General features: G+C 45.8%; 1 protein-coding gene across 2 annotated transcripts; it reads right to left on the bottom strand.

Annotated features, from left to right (window-relative positions):
- Window positions 1-27,114, bottom strand: NTMT2 (N-terminal Xaa-Pro-Lys N-methyltransferase 2). 2 transcript variants are annotated; one of them, XM_048497553.1, is made up of 4 exons: window positions 27,010-27,114; window positions 8,872-9,047; window positions 2,566-2,815; window positions 1-623 (listed from the first exon to the last, which is right to left on the bottom strand). In XM_048497553.1, the coding sequence occupies exons 1-4, from the start codon at window positions 27,098-27,100 to the stop codon at window positions 262-264; spliced, it is 879 nt and encodes a 292-aa protein (XP_048353510.1). In that variant the 5' UTR covers window positions 27,101-27,114; the 3' UTR covers window positions 1-261. The 2 variants fall into 2 exon arrangements, with proteins under 2 accessions (XP_048353510.1, XP_048353509.1); XM_048497552.1 differs by lacking the exon at window positions 27,010-27,114 and adding an exon at window positions 23,618-23,780.
- Between the last annotated feature and the right edge of the window lie 495 nt (window positions 27,115-27,609).

Here is a 27,609-nt window from a genome sequence, read left to right on the forward strand (position 1 = left end):
TTGGGAAACTCCACGCGTCTACCTGCAGTGGGGAGCATGACTGCGCTCAAAAACACACGAAGCTTACAAAACCGTTTTGCCTCTGCTTTTTTTTTAAAGTGAGGAAACGGCCCATGGAAAAGCTGTTCACGTAGTAAGATCATCCAGATTAAACTGTTTGTAAGGACAGGTAAGGCAGACTGACTTGAAAAACCAACCAAACCAGCGCTCTTCTGAACATTCTGAAACAGTTTCTCGTCGTGACGTGAACAGGGGTGGGGGTTAGCGGGGTTTACCATGGGCCCCTTCATTCCCTCTCTCTCTCGATTCAAAATCCTCGACTTCAAGACCCGTTTCAATCACCCCGTTTCTGGCATGTGTGGGATTCTTCTGCATGGCGATCATCCAGACAGGGACACACGTCTCAGGAAAGCCCTCTTGTCTTTGCTGTTTCAGGATGGTGAGTCCGCTCTTTTCAATAAGGTTACTGAGTATGTTGATATCTCGGATCACACTGCTGTCCATTTGATCCAGGACGCAGCCCTGACGGGCCACATTGTCCTTGAGGATGATGACCCCGTTCTCCTTCAAGCTGTTCTGGCAGCGGACAAGAAACCCTAGCAAATCCTTATCTGTCAGATTTCCTGTGGGGCAAAAAGTAGGTCAGGATTATTTATTTACCTACTGAGAAAATGTATCTGCCACCTTTCTGCCCTCAGCAGGGCCACTGAAGTGGGAAACAGTTTGCAGCATACAGGATAAAATCACATTTTAAAACCATTAATATTAACCTCCCACACGTCATTAAAATACACGCGAAGACATCAAAACAGAAATTAAAAAATTGGTCGGGAAGGAGAGATCACTGAGGGAATTCCAAAAGAAACACAAAAGGCTTCACCCACTGGTGGAAGATGGCAACAGAAGGGAACAGACAAATTTCTCTAGGGGGGAAATTCCAGAGCTTTGTTACCATGTCTGACAAGGCTGTATCCTGGGTTGCCATCCACCTAACCTCAGAAGGTGGGGGCACCTGAAGCATGGAAATGAGCCACCAAGAAGAACTCCCCCTGCCAGGGGACCCCTTCTCTGCATGGCACCAGTACAATGGTCACGTGGCTGTGCACCCGCGTGACTTACAGGGAACGTTGCTCACAGTGAACAAGAACCCTGCACATGCTAAGATGTACTTGATCCATAGGTATTTATGGCTCCTTAGAATTCCTGTACTGTCCTCTGTTGGGTTTGGTCTTGTCTTCTATTCAGAGCATCACTCAAGGGGCAACAGGTCCATGTCACTCCGAACCACTTCATGCATTCTAGTTTTCAAAAACATATACTCAAAATGATATCAATGGAAACTTTAAAAAACGTGAATGGTGCTAACACAGGTATATTTCAGGGAATTGAAATAGGCTTGTGGATCCTCGTAGGGCGTATAAGTGGCAAACCACTTTCACCATCATATAATGCCTGATGTCGTTTGTCCTCCTGATTCTCTTATATCTCCGATGTGGTCCCAGCCTCCTCTGAGCTGGATATTTTAGGTGTAGCTGCTTTTGCAGCTGGATTTACTGGATTCTCTCTTACCAGTCCTTGCATCACCCAGATGACCTGCCTTTTGGATTAATATAACACTGGAAGAGGGTGTCCAAGGCATAAAGGAAAATGGGAAGAGGTAACAGATGACATTTCAGTCTGTATGTCCTTTGGTGATAGGAAGTGCCATCAAGCTGCGACCGATGGTGGCCCTGTGAAGTGTCAAGGCCAGAAATGTTTAGAGGTGGTTTGCCATTGCCTGCCTCAGCATAGCAAGCCTAGACTTCCTTGATAGTCTCCTGTCCAAAACTAAGCAGGGCTGACACTGCTTAGCTTCTGATATATGACAAGATCAGGCTGGCCTGGGTCATCCAGGTAAGGATATATTCCTCACTGGAGGAACCCGGTTTGATTCCCAGCTCTGCCGCCTGAGCTGTGGAGGCTTGTCTGGGGAATTCAGATTAGCCTGTGCACTCCCACACACGCCAGCTGGGTGACCTTGGGCTAGTCACAGCTTCTCGGAGCTCTCTCAGCCCCACCTACCTCACAGGGTGTTTGTTGTGAGGGGGAAGGGCAAGGAGATTGTAAGCTAAGGTGACCAGATGGTCACCTTTGTGAACCGGGACGGGCGGGTAGGCGAGCGGCCGCACGCGCACAGCTGCAGGAGTGCACTGCCTTCTGGGCCGCTCACGGGAGCGCCCCAGAAGGCCATGTGCTCCTGCGGCCGCGAGCGGGGGAGGCTACCGCACTGCCTTGCGCCCCAGAAGGCACTGCGGCAGCCTTCCAAAAATCGGGACACTTGAAAAAACCCACGGGACGTGGGACAAATTGTTTTAAGGCGGGACTGTCCCGCCAAAAGCGGGACATCTGGTCAGCCTACTGTAAGCCCCTTTGAGTCTCCTGCAGGAGAAAAAGGGGGGATATAAATCCAAACTTCTTCACTCGCTACATTTTTTCATTTACCAGCATTAATCACTAAGCAACCTATCGTTTCAGTTTTTCTGACATTTTAACCTGTTGTCAGAAGTACAGAAGTACAGGACTGACCTGAAACCCACTGAATCCAGATGACATCATACTTTCTGGGTGCTGGCGTGAAATCCTGGAGGCCACAGCAATGATACGTGTCAACTTTATTTCTGTAGCTACACAAATAGTTCTGGGCTTCTGCCAGAAAGTTCTCCATCATGTCCACCAACTCGACATGCTTGAAAAAAGGAAGGAGGACATGTTTGCTGACCCGACCAATTCCTGAGCCACAGTCGAGGGCAAAGTCGGTGCTGGCTTTGCCAGGGCCCTGTTGAGAGCATAAAAACAACAATGAGAAAGGTGGAGAGTTCAAAACTCTTTACATCGTCTCAGTATGCTCCAGAACTACCAGGCTAATATTATGCTCCTTATCTTGCAAACTGTAAAAGTCTAAAGATGGTGAACTGCCAACAGGTGAATTTATGGTGCTAAGTTATGCCACCAGTGGAGCACATTATTTTTTTTTTTTTGAACGTCTCATGCCCAGCTTTGGAAGGAAAGACCATTTTCACAAGGACCACTTTACAAAGACTATATTATGGGTAAGTCCTAACAGAAATGCCACCAAAACAAACATTCCCTGCTTTGGAATATCACCTTCAGTGGCTCATAATTCTCAATTCTCCAGCTCAGTTTGTCTGCCCATATTGAAGAAGTTATTGGACTTCGCCCCCCCCCCCCCTTTCCCTCCAATCCAATTGAACTGTTTCAATATAGGAAGGCAGCAGTGGCAGGACCTGGCCAACTAGCCAATAGACAAAACAAGGCAAGGTTGATTCCGCACTTGCGTTATTGACCAAAGTTCGAGCTGCGTTCAACCTAAGTGCTCCACACAACCACTGGGATTGACGTGGTTTTGTACCAGCTTCGCCCCGTGTAACGGTCAAATTTCCAACTCCAATTCGGAACTACTACTTTTTCAGGGAACCACGCTCAAACTCAGCTCAATTCCAGTAAAGTGCGGAATCTCTGGTGCCAGGAGTCCCCCATTCAGCCAATCACAGCTGAGTGTTTCGGGCATGCGTATAATGGCCAATCAAAAAAGCCACCTTCGTCCCTCCACTCATGTGGCAGTTTTTTTTATAACGGTTGTGGGGATAGACGGAACATGGCCGTAGAACAGTAGCCAATTGGAACGGAGCGGCGAAGAGGCACAGGATGATTCCGCCCTCCGAGCTGGGATCAAGCTGGTTGCAGTGGGGAACAACAATGGCTTTGACCTAGGTCAGTACTCTTCTCAGGGAACTTGGTCGAACCTATTTTACTCGTGTGCGGAATCGCCCCAAGAGTGTCACCACCTCTTTTCTCATTTATCCCCCTCAGGCACTTTCTCAACAGCATGTGAGGTGCCAGTAGTGTGCTGGGTGACATAGTTTTCAGAATACCTGAATTCTTACTACAGACTTGACTTGAAAATCTGTCCTGTCAAATCTTTCAGGATCAGGAACCAGAATCATGTCAGTTAACACTGCCAGCTACCTCACTGAATTTAAAAGTGTAGGAACAGCGCAGCTAAATACTTCCTTCTATCCATTTCAGAACTGTATGCCACTCTGAACCAGAAGAGAAAGGTGGGGTATATATATTAATAAATAACAAATATAAATACATTGTAATGCTACTTTTAGTAGAGTTATACCAGTGATGGCGAACCTTTTTGAGACCAAGTGCCCAAATTGCAACCCAAACCCCACTTATTTATCACAAAGTGCCAACCCGGCAATTTAACCTGAATGCTGAGGTTTTAGTTTGGGAAAGGGAAACGGGTGCTGGCTCCTCTTCCTCCTCACCCCACTCCACTTCGAAAAGGGGTCAGCCTGCTCCTAGCTCCTCCTCAAGCAAGTCCCCGCAGACGCACCGGCCCTGTGCCTCTCTCTCTAACATCTCTGCCTCTCCCTCATGTTTCCTTACCCCCCTCAACACCCCCAGGCAGCAGCCACCCGGAGCATAGGCACCAGTCCCACTAGCCGAGTCCTCCCTGCTCACTGCGGTGCACGCACGTCATGCTCAGTGGCCCAGGTCAGCCTAGATGTGTGTGCATGCGGGGGTGTGTGTGTGATTTTCCGCCCCCCACATAATGAACTCTGTGTGTGCGTGCCCACAGAGAGGGCTCCAAGTGCCACCTCTGGCACCTGTGCCATAGGTTCGCCATCACTGAGTTATACCCTTCTAAATCCATTGATTTCAGTGGATTCAGAAAGTAGTAATTCTGGTTAGGATGGCACTGCTAATCTCTTCTAGTGCAGAAGTGTTGTATTCATCTGGAGTTTCAAGAAAGAAAGCCCAAGAAGGTTAGAACATGTTTCAGACGCTATCTTCTTGGAATAGGCAGTTGATAGAGATATGTACAGGGATGGAGGAAAGTGTTTGGATCAGCCTGGGATGCCTCCTTCTGTCTCAAGACTTGGCAAGGAACTCATAGATGTCTTCCTGGGCTGCTAATTTTTCTGAGGTCACCTCCTAAACTGTTGAGAAAAGGGATCAGAGGCTACTTAAATTCAGTAAGAAAACACAGTTTAAAATTGAAACCAGATTTGGAGTTTGGTGATTCTAAAGCACCGTGTATTGCTAAAAACAAAAGGTTGTGTATATGGTAATCAGAAATGCAGGTACTTGTTCCAGGTATCATTCTATATTTAATTAAAAATAACTTTTATTTAAATAACTACATTTAAAAATAACTGTTAAAAATCAATTAAAACACGTAAATTAAAGGATTATAAAGACAGAACCGATCAGACTGTGGTTTTGTTTCCTCTTCATCCATGTAAACTCAGTTTTAAACGATGTCAAAAATCATCGCTTCAAAGGCATCAAGTAATTTTTCTGAATATTTATGTGTTCTGTGCATCCCATAATAATTTCATATCCTAGTAAGCTTGATTCTAATCATGACCACGGTTATGTGTGTGTGTGTGTGTTTCAACTTTTGAGAAGGCATGGGGTGGCAACGAGAAACACTGGGTCTGTTTTGCTCTCCTATGGAGAAACTACAAGACTGCCCACCTGCTGGGAAGGCGGCAAGCAGTGAAACCGAACTCAGCTCAAATGGAAATTCATTCTCTTCTGCTCCCTCCTATCATAGGTGTGATGAAATTAAAGCGACAGTCTAAATCCAGCCGCCACATGGCCCAGCCCTGGCTGTCACAGGAATTACTCCAGATCAGAATTTGGCTCTAAATAGCCTCCTTCTAACATGACCAATAGTAAATCACATGAGACGCCTGAACATCATCTGCTCCTTGGGTCCTGCTTCCATGATTGATTCAGCAGATCGTTGAGGTCAAACCAGGGGCAATCTGGCAGTGTGCATGCTAAAAATATCCCAGGGTGCATCTGATGGCTCGTAGTGGCGATACAAGACACTCTACAGACATGCCCACCTTCGGCACTATGCCTTCTTTATCGTCCCAGCCTCTGTTTAAACACTCCACACAGTTTATTTTATCAAGAGAAGCCTCAATTCTCGTACACAGACTGTTAAGGTGGATATCACATCCAGGGCTGGGGATGTGATACATAACCATAATAGTTTCTCCCTTCATGATCAAAGCAGTAGCCATTTCGAATAGTAACAAGTTCTCAATGCATGATCTCTAAGTGATTCCTAGATGGGTGTGATGTCACTTCCAGGTTTTCCCAGCAGTGAGAGCAGGCTGTTGCTGATGGACATGTACTGAGTCCCCATGTCTCTCACTGGTTATAAGGACATACTTGGCAACTCTACCTTAGACAGAGATAGCTTCCGACCCCTCCTCCCACTACCCAAATCAAGCATCATCATCATAAAATGACAACTTGTTTAGTTCTATGGACTTCCCAACTTCCAAGGGCCCCGGGGTTCCCAATACTGCTTCATCAAATGCTAGAAAATGTTGGGAGTAGTCTCTTGGGAGGGCGGAGTTTGGGAAGGATGTAATGTCACTTCCAGGTGATGGTCTAGTCTGCCTTCCCTTATTTCTATGACCTTTACCAAAAAGACTAAGTGAAATCTCAGAGTGTCCCTGTGGAAATGTTTTTTTCCCCTTCTGGTCCTCAGTTCCTCAAGAGGAGGATATTGGGGCTGGGGGGCTGGTAATTCTCAACCCAGGTAGCTAAATGGGAACCCTAATGGGCCTCAAAGGTCACAAGAACCTCATGAATTTTGTTGTCAATTCGCCATTCATCCACTATGGTGAGAGAACACACATCAGTAGCAGCAAGCAGCAGCAGTTTTCACTCAAAAGGAAGGGGATAATTGACAGCGTCAGCCCCTTTTCACCACCTGGAGATTGCGCCCTTTGTGGGACTAGGTCCATTTAGGGTTGCCAGGCCTATGCCCTCAACCCCCAGGAGCTTTGGAGGTGGGGCACACACAGGAAGGAAATGTTAGTCAATGTTGCAACATCACCAGGAAGTGACATAACAAAACCCTGGAAAACACAAAGGAAATCGATGGAAAACCATTGAGCTTCAGGGCCTTTCTAGAACATTATGACCTCAATCGACCTTACTCCAGCCCCACCCCACCCATTTTCTTTCTACTGCTCATTCAGGCAGTGCCAAGGGCTAGGAGGTGGGGGGAGGGGACACATCCCACTCCAGACCTAGCAATGGTGATAATCCCTCCAATGCCTGTCCCTTAACTGTTGGTGCTTGCCCACACTCCTGCCCAGGTAGGGGGAAAGAAAGAGAACGGATGCTGGAAGCAGCTGGCACTGCTTGAAAGAAAGAAGAAGGGGGAAGTGACTGAGTGTGTAAAGGATAGTGACTAAACATAGAAAAAAGAGGACCACTTGCTGCCACTGCTTGCTCCTCCATCTAGCAGAAGGGCTGGGGGCAGATTATGGGCCATTGCCAATGTCACTATGGGGCTTTCCCCACTGACAGAGTTGGACTGGTTTCTACCTGAGTACAATGACAGTGGTTAGCACAAGTAAATCATAACGTTTCTGGTGATTCCTAGAACTACCCACTGTCACACTTGGGTTGTACAGAGGATGCTGGCAGGCTTTTGAAATACTTTTCTTAGAGCAGCAGCGGGCACTGGGGGCAATCGGCTGGAGACCTCCCACCATAGCAGGGGACCTGGCAAGTCTATTCATGAATGCCTAATCTCCTTTTGGAGCCATCTACACTCGAAGCTATCGCAACATCCACCAGGAGGGAATTCCATATTTTAATCACATGTTGTGTGAAGAAATACTTTTGTCTGTACTGAATCTATAGCCCATCAACTTAATGGGTGTTGCACAAGTTCTTGTTTTATGGGAGAAAGAAAATGTTCTCCCAATCCATATGCACTTTTTAATGAGCTGTCAGTGTCTTATGTGAACTCTGATTCCTATTTTGCATACCTGTTTGGGTCTGAGGTAAGTTTTTGGTCTGTTTTGGTCTGCACACATGTCTGAGGTAGGTTTTTGGTCTGTTTTTGTCTGCACACATGTCTGAGGTAAGTTTTTGGTCTGTTATGGTCTGCACACATGTCTGAGGTAAGTTTTTGGTCTGTTTTGGTCTGCACACATGTCTGAGGTAAGTTTTTGGTCTGTTTTGGTCTGCACACATGTCTGAGGTAAGTTTTTGGTCTGTTTTGGTCTGCACACATGTCTGAGGTAAGTTTTTGGTCTGTTTTGGTCTGCACACATGTCTGAGGTACGTTTTCGGTCTGTTTTGGTCTGCACACATGTCTGAGGTACGTTTTCGGTCTGTTTTGGTCTGCACACATGTCTGAGGTAAGTTTTTGGTCTGTTTTGGTCTGCACACATGTCTGAGGTAAGTTTTTGGTCTGTTTTGGTCTGCACACATGTCTGAGGTAAGTTTTTGGTCTGTTTTGGTCTGCACACATGTCTGAGGTAAGTTTTTGGTCTGTTTTGGTCTGCACACATGTCTGAGGTAAGTTTTGGTCTGTTATGGTCTGCACATGTCTGAGGTAAGTTTTTGGTCTGTTTTGGTCTGCACACATGTCTGAGGTAAGTTTTTGGTCTGTTTTGGTCTGCACACATGTCTGAGGTAAGTTTTTGGTCTGTTTTGGTCTGCACACATGTCTGAGGTACGTTTTCGGTCTGTTTTGGTCTGCACACATGTCTGAGGTAAGTTTTTGGTCTGTTTTGGTCTGCACACATGTCTGAGGTAAGTTTTCGGTCTGTTTTGGTCAGCACACATGTCTAAGTTTTTCTATCACTTCATTCAAGTCCTCCAATCATGGGACAGCAACATTTTTGTGGTGGGAGCAAATTTCCAGTCCAACACAAGGCTACATTCTCTGTGTTTCCCTCATCCAAAATGGAAGCACAATCAAAAATGTAGGCAATACACTGAAACAAGGTGGACAGCTCATCAACTCACCCCTACAAAATCCCTAAGGAATTCCCTGGAAGACTTGAGATCTGTACTGGACAACTCAACGAAATCTCCCATCATGCCTTCTTCCGATGCTGGCACCTCACTGTAGAAATGCTTGGCTCTGGCGTAGAATTGCATTTCGCCGTTGATGACTTCGCTGGTCAGAGCATAAAGTTTGACTGCAAAGAGACAAGAGTCACGATCACCGATCACCAGCCTTGATAGCTACATGAACTCTTTGAGTTATTGAACTGACTCTCAGATCAAGGACCAAATAAGGAAGTAGGATTTTCAACTTCCTGCTGAGGCCTGAAAATCTCCCAGAATTTCAACTGATCTCTAGGCCAAGTAGTCCCCAGGAGACTACTTTGGAGGGTGGACTCTATGGTATCACATCCCTTCTGAGCACCCTCCTATCCCCAAACCCCTTCATCCCCAGGTTCTGAGAGCCAGCGTGGTGTAGTGGTTAAGAGCAGGTACACCCTAATCTGAAGAACTGGGTTTGATTCCCCGCTCTGCCACTTGAGCTGTGAAAGCTTATCTGGTGAACTAGATGAGCTTGTGCACTCCCAACACATGCCAGTTGGGTGACCTTGGGCTAGTCACAGTTCTTTGGTGCTCTCACAGCCCCACCTACCTCACAAGGTGTTTGTCATGGGGGGGAAGTTTGCAAGCCTTTTTGAGTCTCCTTACAGGGAAGAAGTTTGCAAGCTCCTTACAAGCCCCTTACAGGGAAGAAGTTTGCAAGCCCCTTTGAGTCTCCTTACAGGAGAGAAGCGGGGAGGCAGGGGGGAGATACAAATCCAACTCTTCTTCCCAATTGCCTGGAATTTCCCAGGAATTGACCGCCCTATAAAAGAATCATGCTGATCTGACATATGAAAGTTTGAAACTTCTAATGCTTTATTACTAAGTGCTCCATTACTGGCTACCACTGCTTATGGAGAAGTAGTGGGAAGGGATCCTCCCTAAGCTACGCCTGAATTTCAGCTCTCTTGCTTCCCAACAGGAACAAGGACTTTGTGACATAGCTGTTGTTGTTGTGAAGTTGAGTGGTGCATTGATTCTTCCTGCTCACCTGCTGCATACTTGATGGGTGCCATGGGCTCAGGTTCAGCCAGCCAGGAATCCTTGGACGAGGAGTGCTGGCAGAATGACCCTGCCTCACCTGAGCCCCAGCTGATTGAGACGCAAGAGCGGCCAGAAGCTTCTCAGGAGGGAGACGGAGCTGGCCCAGACCCAAGCCAAGAGCAGAAGGTCTGAGTGATTGCTTAAGAACCTCCAGCCATTGAAGCCAGAATTGACAGCCCACCCAGCTCACCTGAACCAGTGAGACAACTTAGGATCCATGGCCGGCAGCCACTGCACTCTAAAAGAGACATCTCAGAGGTCCTGTCATCTCAGGACCAAGACTAAGCAACAGAGCAGACTTATAAGACAACTCTGCAAAGCTGAGTTGCAGGAGCAACTTTGTCAGTGTTCTGCCACATCTGCTGTCAGACTGATATCTCTGAACTCTTGAGACCTGGACCGGACTGACTGACCTGACCCATGTTTGACCTTTGGCTGGTTTTCCTCAGACCTACACTGGACCTGTTTCTCTGGACTGTCGGCAGCCTCTTTCCCTCACCTTCAGCTGTGCCAGCTAGCAGTTGTTACCTGACTCCCTTTGAACTCAGCAGGCCAGGACAATCACTTAGCTCTGCCTACACAACCATCATGTTAAATTGCTCCCACTGTACTCTGCCTCAGCAAATTTCTTTGCAGGGAACCCACTCGCTAGGATCAGTTGCTGTTCTTCCATCTGGCCGCCACATCTCAAAAAGGATATCGAAGAGATAGAAAAAGTGCAAGGAAGGGCAACGAGGATGATTGAAGGATTGGAGCACCTTCCTTATGAGGAGAGGCTGCAGCGTTTGGGACTCTTTAGTTTGGAGAGGAGACGTCTGAGGGGGGATATGATTGAAGCCTATAAAATTATGCATGGGGTAGAAAATGTTGACAGAGAGAAATTTTTCTCTCTTTCTCACAATACTAGAACCAGGGGGCATCCATTGAAAATGCTGGGGGGAAGAATTAGGACTAATAAAAGGAAACACTTCTTCACGCAACGTGTGATCGGTGTTTGGAATATGCTGCCACAGGAGGTGGTGATGGCCACTAACCTGGATAGCTTGAAAGGGGGCTTGGACAGATTTATGGAGGAGAAGTCGATCTATGGCTACCAATCTTGATCCTCCTTGTTCTCAGATTGCAAATGCCTTAGCAGACCAGGTGCTCAGGAGCAGTAGCAGCAGAAGGCCATTGCTTTCACATCCTGCACGTGAGCTCCCAAAGGCACCTGGTGGGCCACTGTGAGTAGCAGAGAGCTGGACTAGATAGACTCTGGTCTGATCCAGCAGGCTAGTTCTTATGTTCTTATCTGAAGAAGAGGACTGCGAGGAAGATGGTCCACGGCATAGCAATTGAGTTGCAGAAGCAGGTGCCTCTTGGCAGGCTACATTCCTGCTGTCGCCGGACCAGCTGCTGCATCCTCCTCTTATTCCACAAGGACTGATAAACGATAAGTGATATTAGCACATGCCAACCACAGAGGAAGATATTGTGATGCCTCACCTACACCGAGCATCTCATGATCGCCTAGGCATCACAACGCCTGCCCCCATATATGAACAATTCTTGCGGCATGGGTAAAATATATGCAACCCAGTTGAGAGCACTTGATTAAATGGAAGGATGTGAATATGTTTGAAGGGGGTCACTGAAATGTGACTCAATTACAGTTTGAATGGCAGGATTGTGGCACAATAGTATTTTGTGATTAAGCTTGTACACGCTCAAGAGAGGTTGCGTTGCAGGAAGTCACTGAAAGAAGTACAGGAAGTTAATGCAACAGAAAAGCAGAAGAAGGTGGAAAAAGACCTCATCATTGGCTGTGTCCTTTCCTACATCATGGCAACAAGATTCAGAAGACAAGGCAATAGCAGCACAACTGTCTATGGATGTAAGAATTGTGCTGCAATCTTGGAGGTTTTTTGCACATTAAAAATGCCCCGCTGTTGGCACGGGGAATGCCCCGGTGCAATGGGGAGTTCCCCACAGCACCCAGCACTGCAGCGTGTCTACCACACTGTTGTCCTGGCACCGCCCTGCAGCAGTGGCTTTGCTATGGGACTTTCCAGAACCGCAAAGGTTGAGGGACCTTTTAGAATGCCCCTCTGTTGCTCCGGTGGCTTCTGCTGCTGTGGAAACTTCTTGGCAGCAGAATCAGGCCATTTTTCCTGCCTCACCAGTCTGGCCCATCCTTCCAATGAACAGCCACCTTCCCCCACCATTTGCAGTGGAGTAAAAATCACGGAGGGAGAAACCTTGCAAAATCATGAGAAACCTTGCAGAAAAGCAGTGTGTGAAGGCGCTGCGAAGTGGAGGTGGCAGTTTCCTTGCACTCGCAAGGAGTTTAGACGGGGGCATGTGTGTTGAAGTACCATGATTCCCTCGCACATGCAGGGATTTCAGATGGGGGGGCAAAGGCACCGATTCCCAGCACCTGTTGTGTGCAGCGTCAACTAAATTGGTGAAAGTGAGTTGGGGGAGTGTGTGTGTGTGTGTGGGGGGGGAGGTTCAGCCAATCAGAACACGGGAAATGGAGGTTGCCCACGCATGCTTAGAAGACATTGCCAATGACCTCAAGGTGCAAATGGAGGAGAGCCGGGGAGCAGTGCGAAGTCAACAGCAGGGTAAAGATTGCCGCAGCAGCTGAGCTCCCGGATATAGCACGGGGCGTTTTGACTGTGCGAAATCAGCTTTGTTTGAAGCTGGGGGGAAATCATTGATAAATTATGACTGAAAGAGGAATGACTACAGGGAAAACATGGAACTGCAAATCTATGGGGACTCACCTACCCCAACTGGCAGCTGTTGTGGGCTGGAGAAGAGTGACTGCCGTGGGCTCAGAATCAGCCAGCCAGGAGACCTCTGAAGAGGAACATTGGCAAGATGACCCCACTGTGCTGGAACCCCAGTCAACTGAACCTCAAGCAGAGCCAGAAACCACACAGGTTGCAGACAGAGCTGGCCCAAGTCAAGAGTTAGAAGCCAGAGTGTTTGCAGAAGCACCTCTCGCCACTGAGGGCCAGCCTAGCAGCCCACCCAGATCACCTGAGCCTGTAAGGCAGCAGAGGATCCACACCCGGCAGGAACTGCACTCTAAAAGGCGCAGTGCACTCTTGCAAGCCCTAAGGCAGCGCAGAGAATGCTGTGTGTCAGCTCAGGATCAAGACTGAGCCACAACTGAAGCTTATTAGAGACTGCTTCAGGAAGTGGAAGTTGCAGGAGCAGCCTTGTTGAAAGCCCGACAGCTTTCTGCCGCACCTGCTTGCAGACTGTTTCTTTGGAAATCTGTCTCAGACCGGATTGCCTGACCTGACCTCTCTTGGACCTTGACTGCCTCTTACCAGACCTGCTTGGCCGCTGGCTCTCTGGACTCAAAGTGAGACTGCTCTCTCCCTCTCTTGCATCTGTGCTTGCTATTAGCTGGAACCTGACTCTCTGGGAGCATGGCAGGCCAGGACAGTGAGAGAGGCTTTGAAGCCTTTATATGTCCCTGGCTGGGTGGTAGTCATGGGGATGGGTGGAGTCATGTGTACAAAGTCTATGAGTGCAGCAGTAAAAATTGTGAGAAAAACCTACATAAACTGGTGCACTCTAGCTGTCACAATTCAATGGAAACACGTTTCAACATTCATGAACATATTTTTAGTCATCCTATATATCTTATTAATCATAATCACAGTGTTATATATGCTGAACTCATATGGATAATTTTCACAATTACATACACATCAAAGAAGAAACTTCTATCAACTTATTATATGGAATTCAATATAGGAAATAAATCTTCAACGTCCAATAGGTAAGTGTCCAATCAGTGAATCCTCAATATCTATACAGGTAAGTATTTAATTCATACTTTTCCATATGTCCAATTACATCAACATCCATGCAGGCAAGTGTCCAACCAATAACTTTTTTCTTAAAGCGAAATCATCAATATCTGCACTGGTAAGTATTCAGTCCATACTAATTCATGAGCCTGATTTAATACATCCATATAGGTAAGTCGAATCAGTAGCCAATAATAAATCCAGAATTATATATAAGGAAAGGAAACGCATTGAGCATAATTCGCGTTTTTCGATAGCTTCCTCAGCCTCACAGTTTGTGGAAATAATTCATACAGGCTTCCTATGGGTACTCTGCAAGGTAAATCCGAAATAAAGTTGTTGTTATCATATGGTCACTTTTTACAATGTAACTAATACAAAAATACAAAGTTCATACTCACACACTCTCCTACGAAGCTGAAATTTCCCATAATGCCATACTACTGTGTCTCAACCAAAGTCTGTAGACTAATTTATATCCCTTCTATGAGTGGATACACATGAGCTCATGAGGGGACTCTTACAAATGACAGGCAAAATCCAACGCCTTATTCAAGCCTAACTCATCAGTATGAAACAAATAAATCAACTTATTCTCGGTCTGTAAAAGCCTTTTCTCTATGTTAATAGATGGGGCTATGTGTGTGAAGTGTTGTAATACACAAAAATGAAGTTCCGCATCTGCATGGTCCACCGCTTTAAAATGTATCTGCATGGTCCATCTCTTTAAAATGTTCAACCAGGACAAGGCACCCCTGGTTGAACATTTTAAAGAGATGGACCGTGCAGATACGGAACTTCGTTTCCCCACGCATGCTTACCAGTGCAGATATTGATGATTTCGCTTTAAGAAAAAAGTTATTGGTTGGACACTTACCTGCATGGATGTTGAAGTAATCGGACATATGGAAAAGTATGAATTAAATACTTACCTGTATAGATATTGAGGATTTTGGATTCACTGATTGGACACTTACCTATTGGATGTTGAAGATTTATTTCCTATACTGAATTCCATATAATAAGTTGATAGAAGTTTCATCTTTGATGTGTATGTAATTGTGAAAATTATCCATACGAGTTCAGCATATGTAACGCTGTGATTATGATTAATAAGATATATATATATGTTCGTGAATGTTGAAACGTGATTCTGTTGTATTGTGACAGCTAGAGTGCACCAGTTTATGTAGTTTTTCTCATGATGGGTGGAGTCATGCCACATCAGGGGAATCTGATGTAATGAGAGAAGAGTGTGTGGGAAGTTAAAAGGTCCAGGGGCTACACAAAGTGTGGATAGCTCTTTATGGTAGGGGGGGGGGGGTGTGAGGTTGTGGAGAAGAAGGGCATTCAGTTTCCTGCTCCTGGCAGCACAAACCTGTAGTCAGGGGAAAGAATAGGGGGTGGAAAGGGCCAGAGACAAACAGCTCTCTCAGCTGGGAAGAAGTGAAAGTGTGATTCCAGGTAACCTGCCCCACCCAGATAATAACTGAGAAAGAGAATGGTGTCAGTAACTAGTGTGAATATACCAAGAGTCTGATGCAGGTAAAAGAATGCTGCTGAGCAGGAAATGAGGGGCAAGAGGAAAAGCAAAAGAGGAAGATGGGAGGGGAAGAAGAAGAGGAAGAAGAGTTTGGATTTATATCACCCCTTTCTCTCCTGCAGGAGACTCAAAGGGGCTTACAATCTCCTTGCCCTTCCCCCTTCGCAACAAACACCCTGAGTAAACCCTCCTAGAGTCGTGATTCACCCATTTGAAGCGTTGTATGGTTGCTTCACCAAGCTTACTCCTGAGTAATGCACACCTTGGAGCCAACCATTTTTTCTAAACTAAAACTTCAGTATTCAGGTTAAATTGCCCTGTTGGTACTTTGCGATAAATAAGTGGGTTTTGAGTTGCAATTTGGGCACTCGGACTCGAAAAGGTTTGCCATCACTGCTCTAGGAAGTGAAAGTGTCATTCTTCCATTTGCCTCCCCCATCATTCTATTACTTATTTTTATAGTTATTTGTAATGTGGAGACCTGAGCAGGCTGAGGAAGAAGCCAGCGTCTTGCTGGGACCTCATTTAGTAGCTACTATGTCACACTTTAGGGGACCTTGGCTGCCGACACTAGACCAAGGGACTAACTTCCCTGCCTTTGAAGAGGCAGTCCAATGGTATTCCCATTGAACCAGAGACAAGGGGCTTCCAGGTGTGAACGATGAAGAACACCAGCCCTAATTGAAACCAAATGATCCCTATTTGGAGGAGCATTACCCTAACACATAGCTCTTTCAGTTCACAGCAGTCAGTAAATGGCGTCTCTGCACAACAGTTGAATGATTACTCTACGTTTGCCAAGATGAGTAGCAGTGGATACTGTTGATCATACAAGCAGGCTCAATTTATTCCTACCTCTGAGCATCCTGGACAGGCAGATGGAGTATGTGGGACACTGCTGGAGCTGATCTCGCCAGCAGCAGTTCAAAGATGGATGACATGTTCCTGGGCTTGTTTTGTCTAGCAGCTGATTCTGATGCAGAATATAAATTTCCTTGAAGATCTAGAAGCTTGAGCAGAGCAGCAATGTGTCTACCAGATAACCTTTCTTATTACATGATGCACACATGCCTCCATAATACATTACAGTCTGGCAATCCATGTTTGTTGCGTGCAAGTGTTCCAGCACAGATGTCTGTTTGTTGTCATTTCCGGAGCCTGGAAACTTTCTGCCATAGCCTGCCTCTGTCCCACTTTTGATGGTGTTTTCAAATGAGATGCAGCTAGTTGAGGCTTGGGAGATCTGCAACTCATCGTCCAATGACCTTATCCAACCAAGAGCTGCTGTAAAGGTACTGATCAACACTTTCATAAGAACATAAGAAAGAGCCTGCTGGATCAGACCAGAGTCCATCTAGTCCAGCACTCTGCTACTCGCAGTGGCCCACCAGATGCCTTTGGGAGTTCACATGCAGGATGTGATAGCAATGGCCTCCTGCTGCTGCTGCTCCCGAGCACCTGGTCTGCTAAGGCATTTGCAATCTCAGATCAAGGAGGATCAAGATTGGTAGCCATACATCGACTTCTCCTCCATAAATCTATCCAATCCTTTCCAGGTTATTGGCTATCACCACTTCCTGTGGCATCATATTGCAAACACCAATCACGCGTTGCATGAAGAAATGTTTCCTTTTATTAGTCCTAATTCTTCCCCCCAGCATTTTCAATGGATGCCCCCTGGTTTTAGTATTGTGAGAAAATTTCCTCCTGCATTCTTTCCTGGATAGGAATGATAGAGCATCATGTTATCTTCCACATTGTCTCCTGCCTTTGCAGCTATCTCCCATGACACAAATATGAGTGAGAGGCTCAAATCCACTTTGAATGTGTGAGAATGCCCTTTGCCAGCAAATGAATTAACTCACATGAGTCAAAGAGGGTATATCAGGGGAGCCTGATCTTATCAGATCTCAGAAGCTAAGCAGGGTTACTACTTGGATGGGAGACCTCCTAGGACATCCAAGGTCGCTATGCAGAGGCAAGCAATGGCAAACCACTTCTGTCTCTTGCCTTGGAAATCCCATGGGTTGCCATGAGTTAGCTGTGGCTTCAGCACACTTTCCCACACCACCATATCAGGGGATCCAAAACTGAATGAGACAATGAGCCGAGTGATAACGGAAGGAAATCCAAATACGAACACACAGCGAGTGCCTGATACCAAGTCAGACCCTTGATTTAGCACAGGGGTCTGCAACCTGCGGCTCTCCAGATGTTCATGGACTACAAATCCCATCAGCCCCTGCCAGCATGGCCAATTGGGAATTGTAGTCCGCCAACATCTGGAGAGCCGCAGGTTGCAGACCCCTGGTTTAGCAAGTTCTCAATTGTTTACTCTGACTGGCAGCAGCTGTCCAAGATCTTAGTCTGAGACCAGTGATGAAGGGAGGGGGAACTGTGCCCAGGGCATGAGCTGCCCGCGCACCCCCTCCTGCTCTGCCCCCAACATGGTCCGCCCCCAACACCCCACCCCGCCTCACCACATGATGGCAATGGTGGTGTCCGGGACAAGCCGCCCCGGATGTCCCCACTGCTGCTACGCATCTGCCTGAGACCTTTTACAGTGCCTACTGCTTGGTCCTTTTAAGTGGAGCTGCCAGGAATTGAACTTGGGACCTTCTCCATGCAAAGCAGATGCTTCGCCACTGAGTCCTTTCCCAGGGCTTGTCTCGATGACGTGGATGGCATCCCTTACAAGCTGCTGGGAAAGGCCGTGGAAATAAGCCTCAGCAAAGCAGACCGAGGGAGTCCGAGTGCTTCGGTTTTGATCTAAACAGTATGGCAGGGTTCTTGCTCCCATCCAACAAAAGCTTCGTTCCCAGCCCTCCTTGTCATCACGTACTTAAGAAAACTGCTGAGCGGATACTATTAAACTTTTAATCTATTACATACTTAGGTTAGGCTGGAGAAATGCATACCGCAAGTGAGCATTGAGCCCTGCAAGGATCAGACCTGAGGGGTTTTACACCCCTTTACTGATTAGCTTTTGCGTACTTGGCGTAAAAAGATCTTGGAGACCAGCAGCAAACGGCAGATGACCGCCAGATTGTGAGGATGCAGCAGTGGTGGGTTTTGTTCATATGTAGCGAAATATCACAACTAGGAAAGGAAGAATATTTCAGATGTTTTTGTTTTGACCCTGGGTATATTCCCAGTAAAATACATTAAGGAGGAGGAGGAGGAGGAGAAGGAGGAGAAAGAGGAGGAGGAGGAGGAGAAAGAGGAGAAGAAGGAGGAGGAGAAGGAGAAGAAGGAGGAGGAGGAGGAGGAGGAGGAGGAGGAGGAGGAGGAGGAGGATTTATATCCCCCCTTTCTCTCCTGTAGGAGACTCAAAGGGGCTTACAATCTCCTTGCCCTTCCCCCCTCACAACAAACACCCTGTGAGGTGGGTGGGGCAGAGAGCTCCGAAGAACTGTGACTAGCCCAAGGTCACCCAGCTGGCGTGTGTGGGAGTGCACAGGCTAATTTGAATTCCCCAGATGAGCCTCCGCAGCTCAGGCGGCAGAGCGGTTAATCAAACCCGGTTCCTCCAGATCAGTGCACCTGCTCTTAGCCACTATGCCACCTGCTCTTAGCCACTACGCCTACCTGCAGTACAAGGCAAAACAAACACAGACGGCTGGAAAAAGATACTATTGGAAGCACGACAGCAGAGGCATCGATACCAGTGATGTACAAGACATTTCTTTTGTCCCACTGTCACTTTAGTCAAACACATTTAGCAGGTTTTTAAACCAAACCCAGCAAAATCCAGTGACTAAAAATGTTACTCAGATGAGTGTTTCATGAGCAGAGGTGTGAAAGCTTACTGGGAAAACCCTCAAAAATTCAGGGGGAAAAAGAAGATTTTAAAGGTTTCTTGTTTAAATGTGAATATTTCTGGCAACAATTAATAATGATAATGAATTTAATTAAAATAAATCACTTAAAAATTCAGTGTTTTTGATGTCACGCAGTTTAACTTGATATCCCAACGTGCTAGCAATCCCACATATCTTGATTATGCACGAGTGTTTCTTTTCAAATAATATATTCTTTTGTTTACTATAGAATTTGTTTCTACCTTCAGTTTTACTTTTTCCTACCTCTCTGATGTCAAAAAGGAAGACGCATGCGTCAACATAGCAAAAGCTGCAGCAGTTTGCTGGGCTGCGTTGGTGTGGTCTGGTAGTTTTTGTTCCTAACGTTTCGCCCACATCTGAGGCTGGAGTCCTTAGAGGAATGTGGCGATAAGATGTGTTTCTCTCCGTGGCACTATGACAGGCCTCTGAAGATGCCAGCCACAGATGCAAGAGAAACGTTATGAACAAAAATTACCAAACTGCCACACAGCTTGGAAAACCCACAACCATAACTTTGAAATATTTTGAATATTTGCAATTTTTCTTATAGAAAACTAAGATTTTTATACTTTTTACATTCCATAAATTTGCCAAATAGTACAATTTTATATGCCAAGTTAATGTAAATGATGCATTAAAACAGTAAAAGAAATAAAGGGCTGGCAGAAAATTTAGTATTGCATATATATCTCTGCACACCCCACCACCCAAATTCTGTTTTTTCTTTCTCCCGTGGTTTCAAGCCTGGCAGAGATGAGCATAACACTAGCAATATCAAGCAACTGAATCTATCAATAATAACATTACACTGGTTCTGGTGGGTTTTCCGGGCTGTGTGGCCATGGTCTGGTGGATCTTGTTCCTAACGTTTCGCCTGCATCTGTGGCTGGCATCTTCAGAGGTGTATCACAGAGAAAAGTCTGTTTCACTGTGTCTAGTGAGAAGGAAAGTTTAGTGTGGTATATTGTCCATGTCCCAGGGTGGAGAACCTATCATTAAGTGTTTGGGTGGAACTTGCTATGCAAAGGTGTGGTTGAGTGCATTGTATTGTGGGTGGGGTTATCAGTCCATTTTTTAAGTATGGGAGCCAATCTTTTCTAATTTTCAGAGTCTCTTCTTCCTTATTGAAGTTGTCTTGGTGTTTGTGAATTTCAATGGCCTCCCGGTGCAGTCTGACATAGCAACCTTCAAAATTGTCCAGAATTTCAGTGTTCTCAAATAAAATGTTATGTTCAGTTTTGTTAACACATGTTCTGCAACTGCAGATTTTTCAGGATGGTTAAGCCGACAGTGTCTTTCATGCTCCTTAATACGAGTCTGAATGCTGCATTTTGTGGTGCCTATGTAGACCTTTCCACAGTTAGGAACAATGTTAGGAACAAGATCCACCATACCACAACATTAGGAACAACGTTAGGAACAACATCCACCAGACCATGGCCACATATCACGGAAAACCCACCAGAACCAGTCGAATCCGGCCGTGAAAGCCTTCGACAATAACATTATAATCAACAAAACTGGACTGTCTTAATGTAATTGAAAGGGGTCATCTAAAAAAAAAGTGTTTTAACAAATTGAAAGGCGGTAAGAGCCAACGCAGGGGTGAAGTTGTGTGGGACAGCTCAACCTAAAAACTGAAAGGGAAAGATTTTCAACTAGCACTGAAAACTAAAGAGGGTCAGCAGAGGATGAGCTGTCTGGAGGGACCACAGCCGGATGAAGGATCTCAGCAGGTCTGCCACACTGGTCCTGTGCTGCACATCATATCTTGTAGCTGATCTTCAGACAGCGTTAATGTTCTTATTTTAATACCTGTCGGAATGTGGGGGCACCTTTATACCTTTTAAAAATGCATCAGACATTTGCAGCGTAACCCCCATGATACTAGATTTTATTCATCTAAGACAGGGGTCTGCAACCTGCGGCTCTCCAGATGTTCATGGATTACAAAACCCATCAGCCCCTGCAGGTTACCTGCAATAGGTTCCATGTGCCTTGTAATTAGTACTGGCCCAGCATGCAGAACTAAGTTGTTGCTTTCAGAAAAAAATGGAGAAAGCCTTGATCATCCAAGCATTTTTAAGAGTAACCTAATCAGCCAGCACCTCCCTTCCTTCCAAATGTTAATGGACATCTTATTTTTCAAGTGGCATATCCACTTTGACCGGAGATAGATGGTACTTTTGTCAGTGTGTAGACCAGGGGTAGGGAACCTGCGGCTCTCCAGATGTTCAGGAACTACAATTCCCATCAGCCTCTGTCAGCATGGCCAATTGGCCATGCTGGTAGGGGCTGATGGGAATTGTAGTTCCTGAACATCTGGAGAGCCGCAGGTTCCCTACCCCTGGTGTAGACAAACTTGACGCTTCAGGAACCACAGAGGTGGCTTGGTAGTGTCGCTACTTCACAAACACACATCCATTTTTTCTGTCTGCATGTGTGTGTTAGGAGTTTTGAGTGAGATGTTTTGAATCGGCACACATCAGCTATTGTGAGCAAACCCACTACGCACCGAAAAGCCCCTGAAGAGCCCCAACATAGGTGTTCTATGCGTAACGGACCATTGACTGATTCATTTGGTACCACCAGAAAAACATCTTGAAGCCTTGCAAACTGAAAGTACTCAGAAATACTGGCCCCTTCCGCACACGCAAAATAATGCATTTTCAAACCACTTTCACAACTGTTTGAAAGTGGATTTTGCCATTCCACACAGCTTCAAAGAGCACTGAAAGCAGTTTGAAAGTGCATTATTCTGCATGTGCGGAATGAGCCACTGTTTCCATTCCAGTGCACCTTTACACAGTTTAGTTACCAAACTTGAGGGAGATTTGCTGATACATCTCAGAGCAACTTGAACTGTCTTTTTTTCCTGCTTCCCTCAAACTAATCTGAGGCCGTTTCTGCACGGCCTTTTTATGGCGCCCTGGGAACGGTAAAAACGCCGTTCCCAGGGAGCCATTCGCACAGGCGGCGCTGCTGCTAAGCAGCAGCGCCGACCTGGCGTCGCTCCCCCTCCCCCAGGGCGGCGTCAAGCTGCTCTGAAAAACAACCCTTTAAAGGGTTGTTTTTCCCTCAACAGCGTGTTCCCGGCGGCGCGGTGCGAACAGCACCGCCAGGAACACGCTGTTTCCCTTCCCCGTTAGACTCACCTTGTCCCTGTCATCGGCCTGCTGGCAGTCGAAGCCCCGCCCACGCTGTCCTCCGACCCCTGGAGGTCGGAGGGCAGCGTATGGGCTTCACGGCAGGCCGCATCGATGGGGACAAGGTGAGTCGAACGGGGAAGGGGGAAGAGGCGGCTCCTGCGGAGCCGCCTGCCGTCTGCCGGCCTCTCCAGAGGCCGTCCGCATGCTTGCATGCGAACAGCCTCCGCCTCCACGCCGGCAGAATTCTTGCCGGCGTGGACGCGCCTGGGGGGCCGTGCAGAAATGGCCTGAGACAGGGCTTATAACAGTCACTCCAGCCTAAGCCCATTGAAATCAACAAGCTTGGACTGGAGTAAATTGGAACAGGATTGCATTTAGGGCACAAGCTTCATTTTATTTCATTTATTAACATGTTTTAGGATTGCATCCTTGGTCCCACAACATTTTTGTAAGCTCCTGTGGTACCCATTTGAAACACTTTTCTTTGAGTACATCTAGAAAGTATATCTTTCACCCCTGCAGTACCAAGCTGTCTTATGACCCTCTACCTACAATAAGGGTGGGTTTTTTGAGGCGTTCAGAACCTCTGTTGCCTTTGGAAGTCAAATATTTTATACACACCCAACAGAACCCATGTGTGTATTTAAATTCTTTCAGCCGTGAAACTCACTGACCAAGAGAATAAGAGGTTAGATTTATACCCTGCTTCTCTCAACCATAAAGAGCCTCGAAGTGGCTTACAAACTATTTCCATTCCTCTCCTCGCAACAGACACATTGTGAGGTAGGTGGAGCTGAGAGAATTCTGAAGAACTGTGACTGGCCCAAGGTCACCCAGAAGGCGTCATGTGGACGAGCGGGGAATCAAACCTGCTTCACCAGATTAGAATCCGATGCTCAGAACTACTGCATCACGCTGGATGACCTTGGGCACACTCTCAGTCTATATTACTGCGCAACATTGTTGTGAGGATTAAATGGAAAAAGGAGAACAATGCATGCTCCCGTTTGGGGAAAGGCAGGATAAAGAGGTGGTAGATCAGCAGTTCTCAACCTGTGGGTCGTGACCCCTTGGGGGGGTCAAATGACCTTTTCACAGGGGTCGCCTAAGACTCTCTGCATCAGTGTTCTCCATCTGTAAAATGGATAAATGTTAGGATTGGGGGTCACCACAACATTAAAGGGTCAGGCATTAGGAAGGTTGAGAACCACTGTACTAGACAGACACACAGACACAGCCTACATGCCCGGCACAGCTTTTCGGCTTACTTACCCAGAGGCAGTTTCTCTAGCAGGTAGAGATAACTCTGGAAAAAATCATTCCGGATGGACTTGTGCAAGATGAAGGACATGCTATGCCGACAGAGCTCCTCATCCGTCTTGTGCCAGCGGGACTTAAAAGCTAAATGGGCACCCAAATACTCCGTGGTCTCCATGGTCTACGGGCGGGAGCTGCCTTCCCGGGACCTGTCTTTCCAAACCAAGGACCGCAGTGGCGTCGCTTAAATCACGACCAACTCTGTCATTCTATACGCGGTGCCTGCCAGCAACCGGCTCCTAACACTTGCTCAGAATAATCTCAGAAGTGTCAGGCTCGTAACCTAGCAGGTGCTGGGAAGTGATAAAAAACCAGATTGCTTAGTCAGGAGAAACTTAAATCTGCTCTCAAAGCAGCCACTGGAATTAGCGTTGAGAATCCCATTCACTTCTTCTGGAAAAGGGCAGCAATTGTGTCCAGGGGTTCGTCTCCTCCCTCGTTCTTTGGCACGGCAGAAAATAATGTGGGTTTTCCAATATGCAGACCACCTCTTCACAGCTGACTCTTGCCCACCTGCCACTGATGGCTTCATCCGCCAGGGCCGTACTGTGATCTTTGTTGTTAGCCAAGAGCACATTCTTGATAAAGCTCTTGTGTATTTTAATCCTTCTCCTCCTTAAGGAGCTAATGATTCTGTTAAAAATTTGGAAACGGTAAGGGATGTAAAATGCAGCAGCTATTGGAGCAGGCAGGAGGAATAAATGGATAGCTCTCATAGTGGAGGGAAACAAAAAGCGGGGTCCTACAGGGACCTGCAGTAAGACCAATTAAATTTAATTTGTTCACAAATGATCTAGAATCGGAGGGGGTGGCCTGTGGAATGGCCAGGATTGGAGGCAACAAATTATTTAGGATGGTGAAATCCAAAGAGAAGACCTTCAAGAGGATCTCTCTGAGTTGAGTGAGTCACAGCTACATGGCTAGTAAGCTCAACTCAAGTAAAAGGAGATGTATATTGAGGCAAGAGAGAGAAATCCCGAACTTTGCTAATAGTGTTTTAACGTTGTTCTGAAGTCTTCCTTATAATAAGGCTCTTCCTTGGCTTGCGCTGTGTCTTGAAGACACTGGCACATGTAAGACATCACTGATTTCCCTTGGATTGAGACAGCTCAACAAAGAAAGTGGGATAAAGACACAAAGGCAGATTCTGCATGGTCCAAAAACAGCCATGTGAAAACGGTGTAAAAGAGTTTAAAACGGTGTAAAAGGGTTTGCACCATTTTCACACTGTTTTCACATGGCTGTTTTTGGCCCATGTGGAATCCACCCAAGATTCTACATCTGGAAGACTCTACCTCTTCCTCTGTTGACCTTGTCATTCTCCTCTTCCTTCCAGCTTTTGTCTTCCTGATCTAGACCACAAACTTTTTTCATCAGACAACTCTTCCTCTGCTGTCCTCTTCTTCACGTTGCCTCAAACAGCAACCACTGAATCCTCTTCTTCATGCTTTGAGTGCCTGCCCCCTGATAGTCTTCTAAGACCACTCCTGACTAGTCTGAGGTTAGTCTTTTATTCTGTCCTTCCAGATCCTTCAACCAATTAGTCCATTGTGTTGCAGGGCCTCATCTTGTTGGTTCTAAGCCAAAGGCCAACAAAAGTGACTACATCATCTGCTAACTGAACAGTCATAACCTTGACCAATCAGGTGTGATATATTTTGAATTCTTCTGTCCAAAAAAGATATGAGACAGGCTTGTTGAAAACTGCAGAGAGGCTTGATGGGGAACAAAGAATATTGACATAGAAGGATCTTTGGTCTAGTCCAGCAAGGGATCTTCTTATAACTGGGTTCATCCCATGCAACAATGAAGAATAAGTCAGGACTGATTTCATGGAAATCATAGAACTTTATGGATTTCATGGAACAGAACTAACATTCATTTCTGGTCTATGGCTGTAATAAATGAATGATGACAAACTCAAATTTCAGGTTCATAAATTTGTATCAGCATCTATATGTTACATTTGATTTCCTTTAAAATGCAAAGTGGAGATTATTGTACTGTGGACCACAAGGAAGCTACAACTTAGGTATAAGCCGTGAACTGGCACAGTTATAAGGACACAAGATGTGAAGTGGCAGTATGTTAACGGCCATGATGCTCTTCATTCAAATCTTATCTCAATCCTTAAATCACTTACCGGTGTCATCTTAAGCAGAGCTGCACCTTTCTAATACCACCAGCATAAATGGACTTAGAAGGGTACAACTCTGTTTGAAATGCACTGTAAATAACTGTAGGCAAGCCACAGATCTCTGAGTTTCAGTTCCCCATCTACAATTTGGAAATAACCATACTGACAAATCCTAAAGGACTCATAACAATTTTGTAGATAACCTACATAAAACGCTCTGGACTCTCCAGCATGCTATAAAGATATCAAATACAATCAGTAGTCATAGAGCACTAAAAATATTACGTTAATAATCAGGGAAGTATTCAAACATTGGATTGTACAAACATTCCTTCTGAAATAAATTGCTTCCATACTATGAGATATAAATACTTCATTTGTACCTAATTAATATGTACATGTTCTGCTCTCTTCCTGTTTGTTAATGCCTACCAAGCAGTAGCAAGCACTGTGGAAACTTAATGGTACATGTTTGAGTGACAGAAAACTAGTTCTCTCAATCTTTCAGACAGTTTTGTAAGGATGTAGAGTTGGGAGGATAGAAAAGTACTCTGGGCTTGTAAGATATATTAAAAATACAGATACATTTCATATGAAAATATAAAAATGTGTTTTCTGGATGGTAAGAATTAGGAACATATGTTTAAAAGATCTCCAAAATGTCTTGAGCAGCATTTTCTGTTCGGATTTATTAATTTCTTGTGGCAAAGTGGTTGAGACTTATACGTAAGGTAACCGAATTCTGGGAGAATATTTTTTAGCCATCATTTTCAAAGGAGAAATAGCAAAAATTATTTTGTGTGGGCATGTTGCCCTCTGTTGGTTGGTTGCTCTTCTAATGAAGGCTGGCTTGATCCTGTAAAGTTCCAGATATGGATGGTACTTTCGAAAAGCTGTTGTGAGATAGGCAAACCATTACCACTGTCACACACGCTCATTTCTTTTGTCATACTGTTTCCTCTAGTCAATTAGGTTTGGCAGGCTTTTGAGAATTAAAACCTAATTCTCCAGAATAAAATCCACCTGCTCTTAACCACCACACCATGCTGTTAACTACTACACGCTATTAAGCACTACACAGTACACCATGCTGGTAGCTTATAAGTTTAAAACATGAAAATAAAACATAAGCCAAACACAATGTAAAGCCTCAGAACAATAAATCAGATATTTAAAAGCAGCAGATCAAACTCCACCCCCCTCCCAATACCTGTTTTCTCTAGTGCTAATGCAACAGACCCCATGAAACAGCATTGGAGGGCATTTTGGGCTGCAGCAGAAGAGAGAAGGTCATTCTGCATGGGTGGATATCCTTCCTGCTGATGTAGGAATGAAGAAATTGTGCCTTTCTTTGCTGGAAACTTTGTTTAGAATAAGGGTTCCCTGGAAAGTACTCTGGTAAACCACCACCACCACTGAGGACCTCCTGAGAACCTCTGGACTGTCCCGCTGAGAAGGCTCTCTTCCAGTACATCACTAGAGAAATAACGAAACCACAAATAACCAACCTGGTAGCACCCATGCAGTCTAGCACATGGAAAAGAGATCAAGAGAAACACCCCAGAGAAATGGACTGTACTAAGTGAAGTCAAAAAACATCTTTAACAAAAGGTTCATTGTAAAAAAGAGAAAACTAAATAGTAAGATGGTGTACTAGGGATCTGGGAGTCTTAGCAGACCGCAAGCTGAACACGAGTCAACAAAAATGCACATAGCTCAGAAATCTTTTTTAAAAGATGCAAACAAACACTTTTGAACTGGCTGCTTGAATTCAACCACAGCAGGGGTCTGCAACCTGCGGCTCCAGAGC

This window comes from Sphaerodactylus townsendi, linkage group LG05 (assembly GCF_021028975.2).
Source record: "Sphaerodactylus townsendi isolate TG3544 linkage group LG05, MPM_Stown_v2.3, whole genome shotgun sequence".
In the NCBI taxonomy this organism is placed as follows: domain Eukaryota; kingdom Metazoa; phylum Chordata; class Lepidosauria; order Squamata; family Sphaerodactylidae; genus Sphaerodactylus; species Sphaerodactylus townsendi.